Source organism: Pelophylax lessonae (assembly GCF_965119305.1).
Source record: "Pelophylax lessonae genome assembly, chromosome: 8".
Taxonomy (NCBI): domain Eukaryota; kingdom Metazoa; phylum Chordata; class Amphibia; order Anura; family Ranidae; genus Pelophylax; species Pelophylax lessonae.
The window spans coordinates 298,815,859-298,825,110 of NC_138775.1; the positions used below are offsets into that span (position 1 = coordinate 298,815,859).

The following is a 9,252-nucleotide window of genomic DNA, read 5'->3' on the forward strand; positions in this document are numbered from 1 at the left end:
GGTTTCATGGAGGGTTTACATTTTGTCTCAGATGAGCTCTTTAGACGAACTAGTGCTATGTTGGTACACTTTGAAATGTGCTGTTTGTATTGTTCTTACTTTATTATTTGCTCGCTATACTCGACAGTTGATTGTACTTGCTGTTGATATGTGGTATGCCTTTATGTTTTCTTTCTAATAAAGAATTTTGAAAAAAAAAAAAAAAAAAAAAAAAAAAGAAATATGCAGAAGCAGATAGAGCTGAGCAAAATTTTGATGCACATTGGCGTCAATTGATGAGGAGAAATTAAGGTGGATTTTGGTGGTCTTCAAAAGTGCAATGGGCTTACCGCTACCTCCTGCATCCCCTCCCCTCCCTAAAATTACCTTTTGGCATGCCATCATGACAGGCTACCTCACTGTCCAATAGAAAATACAGCAAGCATAAAGAGGTGGCCATTCCTTGGCCTTAGCAGAAAGTCCTGGGCAAAGTTTTTGACATTTGCATCAATTTGGCAAAACGCGTCTTCATTTGTGAAGGAGAAACGAAGGTGGTTTTTGGTGTTTTGGAAGAGTGTTGTTAACCTACTGCTAACTCCCCCCTTTCCCCACCAAATTCCTAGAGGCACCCCAACATGATGAGCTGCCTCACTGGCAAATAGAAATATGCAGAAGCTGATAGAGCTGAGCAAAATTTTGCTGCACATTGGCATCAATTGATGAGGAGAAATTAAGGTAGATTTTGGTGGTCTTCAAAAGTGCAATGGGCTTACCGCTACCTCCTGCATCCCCTGCCCTCTCCCTTCCCTATAAATTCCTATTGGCGCATGATGAGCTGTCTCATTGGCCAATAGAAATATGCAGAAAGCGTAAAAGGGGTAGACATCCTTTGGCCACAGCATAAAGTGCTGGGCACAATTTTGACACGTAGGCCACAAATGCATTAGCGTCAATTGGAAAGGAGACACGAAGGTGGTTTTTTAAGGGTACAATGAACTTGCCACTGACTCCCCCTTCTGCTCAAATTCCTATTGGCACCCCAACGTGGAGAGGTTCCTCAGATATGTTTCGCCCCCTAGTGGGCTTAATCGTTGAGGCAGTTGGTGGATAAGCCCACTAGGGGGTGAAACGCGTCTGGCTTAGTTTTGGGCACAGTGAGTCGCCATCCTGTGTGCGATCGGTTGCCACTTTTCTTTGATTCAGCAGCAGTTGAATTACCCCGACCCTATCTAAAGGTTCAGATAACGTAAAAAAAAAAAAATAGGGGGGCAGATGTGTCCTTTTATACAGTGGGGAAAATAATTATTTCATCCCCTGAAACTTATGTTTGCCCACTTACAAAGAAATGACGGGTGTATAATTTTTATCATAGGTGTATTTTATATGATAGAGACGGAATATCAACCAAAAATCCAGAAAAAACACATGATACAAATGTTATAAATGGAGTTGCAGGTCAGTGAGGAAAATAAGTATTTGATCCCCTTAGTAGTTGGTGGAGAAACCCTTGTTGGGAAGCACAGAGGTCAGACGTTTCTTGTAGATGGAAGCACAGAGGTCAGACGTTTCTTGTAGATGGAAGCACAGAGGTCAGACGTTTCTTGTAGTTGGTGACCAGGTTTGCACACATCTCAGGAGGGATTTTGGTCCACTCTTCTTTACAGATCTTCTCTAAATCCTTAAGGTTTCTTGGCTGTCTCTTGGCAACTCGAAGTTTCAGCTCCTCCATACATTTTCTATGGGATTAAGGTCTGGAGACTGGCTAGGCCACTCCATGATCTTAATGTGCTTCTTCTTAACCACTTTACCACCGGAGGATTTTCCTGCTTTACATCCAGGCCACTTTTTGCGATTCGGCACTGTGCGACTTTAACTGACAATTGCGCGGTCGTGCAACACCGTACCCAAACAAAATTTACGTCCTTTTTTTCCCACAAACAGAGCTTTCTTTTGGTGGTATTTGATCACCTCTGCGCTTTTCATTTTTTGCGATATTAATAAAAAAATGCGACAATTTTGAAAACATAATATTTTTCTACTTTGACAGTTAAAATATTTCCAATATATTCAATTTTTGTCATATATTTAGGCCAAAATGTATTTAGCTACAGGTCTTTGACTAAAAAATTCTCAATGAGCGTATTTTTAACCGCTTTAAGCCCAGAAGATTTTACCCCATTCCTGACCAGGCTATATTTTGCGATTCGGCACTGCGTTATTTTAACGGACAATTGCACGGTCGTGCGACGCTGTACCCAAACAAAATTTACGTCCTTTTTTCCCCACAAATAGAGCTTTCTTTTGGTGGTATTTGATCACCTGTGCGATTTTTACTTTTTGCGCTATATACAAAAAAAGAGCGCCAATTTTGAAAAAATAACTATTTTTCTAATTTTTTTTATATGAAATTCCCCAAAAAAAATGTAAAAATCAAAATTTTTTAACATTTTAGGCCAATTTGTTTTCTGCTACATATTTTTTGTAAAAAAAAATCGCAATAAGCGTATTTTGATTGGTTTGCGCAAAAGTTATCGCAGCTACTATCTACGGGAAATTTATGTCATTTTTATTGTTTTTAACTAGTAATGGAGGCGATCTGCGATTTTTTTTTTTTTTTTTTTTTTTTGCGGGACTGCGACATTGCGGCGGACAGATCGGACCCTTGACTGACATTTTTGACACTTTTGGGGGGTACCAGTGACATTACTACAGTAATCAGTGCTATACATATGCACTGTTACTGTAAAGATGACACTGGCAGGGAAGGGGTTAACTTTTATTGGTGATCAGTGGGTTAAATGTATGCCTAGTGCTTACTAACGTGTGTGGGGGGAGGGGACTGTGTGACACAGGGACAGATCGCAGGTTCAGCTATGCTGAATCCTGCAATCTGTCACGGTTTGTCACTTAAGAGATCCGCAAGCGGGCGGATCTCCACACTTGGTCCCCGACGATCAGGGAAGAGTGGCGGTGATCACCGCTGCTCCTCCCCTGGCCCGACTCCCGCTGTGACTGAATACAGCGGGAGCGAGCCTCCGGCGGCGCGCGCGCGCCGCCCACAAGGGGAGGAGTCCAGCGACGTAGGTCTACGTCGCTGGACGACATCGAACCACTTTGCCGTAGTACCAGCTCAGTGAGCGGTCGGCAAGTGGTTAAACCACTCCTTTGTTGCCTTGGCAGTAAGTTTTGGGTCATTGTCATGCTGGAAGACCCATCTTCAGTGTTCTGGCTGAGGGAAGATGGTTTACAATACATGTCTCCCTCCAATGGGGCAAAGTTGGCCTGTACATTTAGGAGAGAAAAAGCCCCAAAGCATAAAGTTTCCACCTCCGTGCTTTACTGTAGGGATGGTGTTCTTAGGGTCATAGTCAGCATTTTTCTTCCGCTAACCAAGGCGAGTTGCGTTAATGCCAAAGAGCTCAATTTTGGTCTCATGTGACCACAGCACTTTCTCTCAATCCTTCTATGAATCCTTTAGATGTTCATTGAGGAGGGGGACCTTGCAGGTGATGCAGGATTTTAATCCATTGCGACATATTATGTTACCAGTGGTTTGGTGACTGTGGTCCCTACTGCCTTGAGATCATCAATAGTTCTGGGCTGATCCCTCACTTTTCTCATGATCACCCATACCCCATGAGGCAAAATTTAGCATGGAGCTCCAAATCAAGGGTGATTGAAGGGTATTTTTGTATACCTTCCATTTGCGAATAATCGCTCCAACAGTTGTCTCCTTTTCACCAAGATACTTGCTGATGATCTTGTAGCCTATTCCAGCCTTGTGCAGGTCTACAATTTCGTCCCTGAGCTCCTTTGAAAGCTCTTTGGTCTTGTCCATGATGGTGAGGTTTGAATGGAAGAAAGAGATTCTGTGGACTCACTGAACTGCAACTCAATTTATAACATTTGTATCATGCGTTTTTCCTGGATTTTTGGTTGATATTCTGTCTCTATCATATAAAATACACCTATGATAAAAATTATAGACCCTTAATTTCTTTGTGTGTGGGCAAACTTCTAAAATCTGCAGGGGATCAAATAATTATTTTCCCTTGTACTCTTCTAAGGATTAGGGTATATAGGTGAGTTTACTGGAGGGTCAAAGCAGGCATCACAAATGGGGTGGGGTTCACTTGGAGGAGGCGGGGGGGGGGGTCAGAGCAGGCTTCACCAATGGGGTGAGGTTCAGTAGGAGGAGGCAGGGGGGGTCAGAGCAGTCATCACCAATGAAGTGAGATTCTCTACGAGGAGGTAGGAGGGTCACAGCAGGGATTACCTTTGGGTGAGGTTCACTACGAGAAGGCAGGAGGGTCAGAGCAGGCATCACCAGTGGAGTGAGGTTCACTACACGGGCAGGCATCACCAATGGAGTGATGTTCACTACGACGAGGCAGGAGGGTCACGGCAGGGATTACCATTGGGTGAGGTTCACTACGAGAAGGCAGGAGGGTCAGAGCAGGCATCACCAGTGGAGTAAGGTTCAGTACACGAGCAGAAGGGTCAGGGCAGGCATCACCAATGGGGTGAGGTCCACTCATAGGAGGCAGGAGGGTCACAGCAGGGATTACCATTGGGGTGAGGTTCACTACAAGGAGGCAGGAGGGTCAGAGTAGGCATCACCAGTGGAATGAGGTTCCCTACAAGAGCAGGCATCACCAATGGGGTGAGGTTCACTATGAGGAGAAAAGAGGGTCACAGCAGGGATTACCATTGGGTGAGGTTCACTACGAGAAGGCAGGCATGTCAGAGCAGGGATTACCAGTGGAGTGAGGTTCACTACAAGAGCAGGCATCACCAATGGGGTGAGGTTCACTATGAGGAGAAAAGAGGGTCACAGCAGGGATTATCATTAGGTGAGGTTCACTACGAGAAGGCAGGAGGAGGGTCACAGCAGGGATTACCATTGGGTGAGGTTCACTACGAGAAGGCAGGCGTGTCAGAGCAGGGATTACCAGTGGAGTGAGGTTCACTACAAGGGCAGAAGAGTCAGGACAGGCATCACCAATGGGGTGAGGTTCACCAGTAGGAGGCAGGAGGGTCACAGCAGGGATTACCATTGGGGTGGGGTTCACTAGGAGGAGGCAGAAGGGTCAGAGTAGGCATCACCAATTGGGTGAGGTTCACTACGAAAAGGCAGGAGGGTCAGAGTAGGCATCTCCAATTGGGTGAGGTTCACTACGAAGAGGCCGGGTGGTGGCACAAAATCTGTGCAATCGCAGTTTCTGCAGTGTGTTGTCACCCTCCTTTTGTTTTGCAGCGGGGGATGGGTGACCACAAGTCTGTGCGTATCTTTCAGCCCGATAAAACGGCCTCTTTATGTGTGTTTTTAGCCGTTTGGCTAGAATTGCCCTTTAAGCTGCCGTATAGTTGATGTGCTCTCCCGTTGAGCGATGAGGTGTCGGTCGGCGGCTGGAATAAAACACAGCCGGAATCCCTATTAATCAGCGTGTTCGCCCCGTGTTGGTAATTAAGGGATTATAGGCGATCTCCTTGTTACAACAAGGAGCGATCTTTGTGTTGTGCGTCTTCCTCCCACAATGCTTTGCAGAGAGTGGGGGTAACGCGTCAGCTCTGTCCCCTCTTCTACCTCTCTTCTGGATCCCCCTGAGCCGCGGTGACCCCTCCAGGGAGACGGAAGGTCTTGCAGAGACAAAGCCCATCTCCGAGCAAATTAGTTCCATGTCGAACTTCGTCCAGCTACTCTAGATTAGACCGCCGTTTGATTCCCTAAACTCGTACTCCAGTCATCCGTCCCTAATGAGTTGCCTGTCCCAGAATGCCTCACACCGCAGGCCTTTGTTCCCGCTCTCAGAAGTCAGCCCACTAATGGGCACAAGAAAAAGACCCGGGTCTATGAAGTCGGCGTTTGCGAGTCAGAATTAGACGACTTTTAAGCTGCCTCCGTCGGCTCCCCCGCTGGCTCTGTGTTTTTTTTTTCTTCCCTGAGACCATTTCAAACCGACGAGTTACATTGTTAAGATCAGTCACAAATCTTTCATTTCCAGATGGAGTCGGAATGTTTGAAAAAAAAAAAAAAAACCTTAAAAACTCTGAATGTATAATATATAGATGGAATGCATTGTGGTATGCAGGAACGCGGGGTTGCATTACCGACGCGCTACAAAGATCTGCCAAGTAACCGCACAACCTCTGACCGCGCCGGAGTCACAATTCCCAGAATTTCACTGGAAAGACATTAATTAGACAGGTAATGGGTCAAAAATAATCCCTTGCAGGTTACTGAACTGTGACATTGAAGCCAGGCCCGTGATTCCCCCCCAGATAGTGGCCAGCAGGAGGCGCTGTGTCCGTGTTTTTTTTTTTTTAATGAGAATCCATAAACTCAACTTCACAAATTTTAATTACTCCGTCATTTCCCATCCAGGCCGGAGCAGAGGGGGAACCGGTTAATGTCGGGTAATAGGCCGATTCCCTGCAGCAGGCTCCCTGTATGGGGGATGTCAGACGTCTCCTCATTTAGCCGAGGGGGGTTCATGCAAAACTCCAAGCCGGGAGATAAATTTGATCAGCTGACACCTATGAAAAATGAATCTGATATTCTCAGAGTATGAATATGTGGAAAGGCACGGAGGAACGCTAATTTCTTTAATTTCTTCGTATTATCCGGTTAATGAGTGGATGAAGAATGGAGATTTCGGAGGGTAATTCCGCCCGTCACCTCCTCATGTCACATACAAGCAGCTTGGTTTGTACAGAGGCCGGAGAGAAGTTTCCAGACTGTTCTGGAAATGTGGAGCGGAGTGACGTATGAAGAACTGCTGAGATAGATTCCATCCTGGTAAGATGTGGAAGTCTTTCCGATTACCGGGACGCAGAAGATCCAAAAGAAGCAAGATGAGACTACACAAGTGTTTCTTTTTCACCCATTATATTCAGAGAAAGTCATATACTGTCGAGTCATACTGCCACCTACAGGAGGATCATGCACTGGCCAACAAGAAATCTGTTGACCAGTCCAGATAACTCCTCCTACTCCCAGCATGCCTCCGTTTTTTGCTAGTGTCCTGCTCCACTGAGAGCAGAACAGCTGAGATAGATTCCATCCTGGTAAGATGTGGAAGTCTTTCCGATTACCGGGACGCAGAAGATCCAAGAGAAGCAAGATGAGACTACACAAGTGTTTCTTTTTCGCCCATTACATTCAGAGGAAGTCATACTGCCTCCTACAGGAGGATCATGCACTGGCCAACAAGAAATCTGTTGACCAGCCCAGATAACTCCTCCTACTCCCAGCATGCCTCAATTTTTTGCTAGTGTCCTGCTCCACTGAGAAAAAGTCTATCTTATTTTTTTTGCCCATAATCCATTTAAGAGGATCTGGGATTTTAATACTTATTGGCAAGAACCTAAAAGACGAATCCAGTGCCTAAAGGTCATTTCCAGGCTCTGCAGTATACAGTCCTGCACTTGGTGAGGGGAGACTGAGGAAATGCTTCCTCCATCAGAGTGATGACAATTTCTCAGCCTAGGCAAAGTCACTTGGTGAGGGGCGACTGAGAAAATGCTTCCTCCAGTCTGCATCAGAGTGATGGCATTGTCTCAGCCTAGGCAAAGTCACTTGGTGAGGGGAGAGTGAGGAAATGCTTCCTCCTGCCTGCATCAGATTGATGACATTCTCAGCTTGGGCAAAGTCACTGGGGGAAGGGAGACTGTGGAAATGCTTCCTCCTGCATGCAGCAGATGACATTCCCTGCCTAGGCGAAGTCATTGCGGGAGGGGAGACTGATGAAATACTTCCTTCTGCCTGCAGCAGATTAATGACCTCATCTTAGCCTGGGCAAAGTCGCTTGGGGAGGGGAGACTGAGGAAATTCTTCCTCCTGCCTGCAGCAGATCGATGACATCGTCTCATCCTAGGCATAGAGAATAATAAAAGGTGGAGCTTTTGCTTTTTATAAAAGAGATTTTAGGAATGTATTCATGCAGACAGTTGTCCCCTTTTAGGTGGTCCAGGGCGAGATATTGTGTTTTGATATATAAAGTCCAAGGTTTACGATTGGATAAAATGTGAATGTTGAATCTGTTTATTCATTTTCATTTTTCCTCCATGATAACGCTGATCTTTGTTTTCCCGCACACAGCGAAAGCGCCGGGAATCGGCGTCCAGCTCCTCCTCGGTGAAGAAGATGAAGAAGCCTTGAGGGACTTGGCAAGATGGCCAGCGAGAAAGTTTGGTGCGGCTCCAGCGTCTCTCCGCCTGGCGGGCCGTGCCAGAGGGGGTGCGCTGACATTCTACATGGTTTTAACTCGTGTATATATTTTTTACGTTTGCTGTTAGCGAGGCACAGGCCGCGAAAATTGTCCCCGTGTTCCCCACCGTATGGACTGCAAATAGAGTCTCCGGACTCTTCCGGTAGACGCATTAAAGGAAGTTTCGTTCTTTGTTACCCGACTGGAAATGTTCTGTGTGAATGGGATGGAAAGTGGGTGAATGGTACCGGAACCCCTTTATTTTATATCATTGTTCTCATCCAATAGAATGGCGGGGGTGGAGATAGAGGGAATCTGAACATTGGGCCAACAGCTTCTACACACCAAAAACTTTCCACCATCACCTTGGGCTGTGATAGGGAGGAGGGAATCCCAAACTGTAATAACCAAGTCTAAATACGAGTTTATTCCAATGACAGAGAAAGAGGTATAATGGGTGGGGGGTGGGGGGATGGAAATATCCCAAGGATGTACTGACCCCCAATGTAAGGGACATTCTTCCCACTGACCACCGACGTAAGGGACATTCTTCCCACTGATCACCAATGTAAGGAACATTCTTCCCACTGACCACCAATGTAAGGGACATTCTTCCCACTGACCACCGATGTAAGGAGCATTCTTCCCACTGACCTCCAATGTAAGGGACATTCTTCCCACCGGCCACCAATGTAAGGGACATTCTTCCCACTGACCACCAATGTAAGGGACATTCTTCCCACTGACCGCCAATGTAAGGGACATTCTTCCCACTGACCGCCAATGTAAGGGGCATTCTTCCCACTGACCACCAATGTAAGGAGCATTCTTCCCACTGACCACCAATGTAAGGAACATTCTTCCCACTGACCACCATTGTAAGGGACATTCTTCTCACTGACCACCAATGTAAGGGACATTCTTCCCACTGACCTCCAATCTAAGGGACATTCTTCCCACTGACCACCAATGTAAGGGACATTCCTCCTACTGACCTCCAATGTAAGGGACATTCCTCCTACTGACCTCCAATGTAAGGGACATTCTTCCCACTGACCTCCAA

General features: G+C 46.2%; 1 protein-coding gene across 1 annotated transcript in view; it reads left to right on the forward strand.

Annotated features, from left to right (window-relative positions):
- DMAP1 (DNA methyltransferase 1 associated protein 1) overlaps nt 1-8,302 on the forward strand; it is a 138,103-nt gene extending 129,801 nt beyond the window's left edge. Inside the window, exon 11 of the mRNA XM_082265025.1 lies at nt 8,081-8,302. Within this exon, the coding sequence (XP_082121151.1) occupies nt 8,081-8,140 (60 nt within the window). The 3' untranslated portion in view covers nt 8,141-8,302. The remainder of the gene's footprint in view (nt 1-8,080) is intronic.
- The last annotated feature ends 950 nt before the right edge of the window (nt 8,303-9,252 follow it).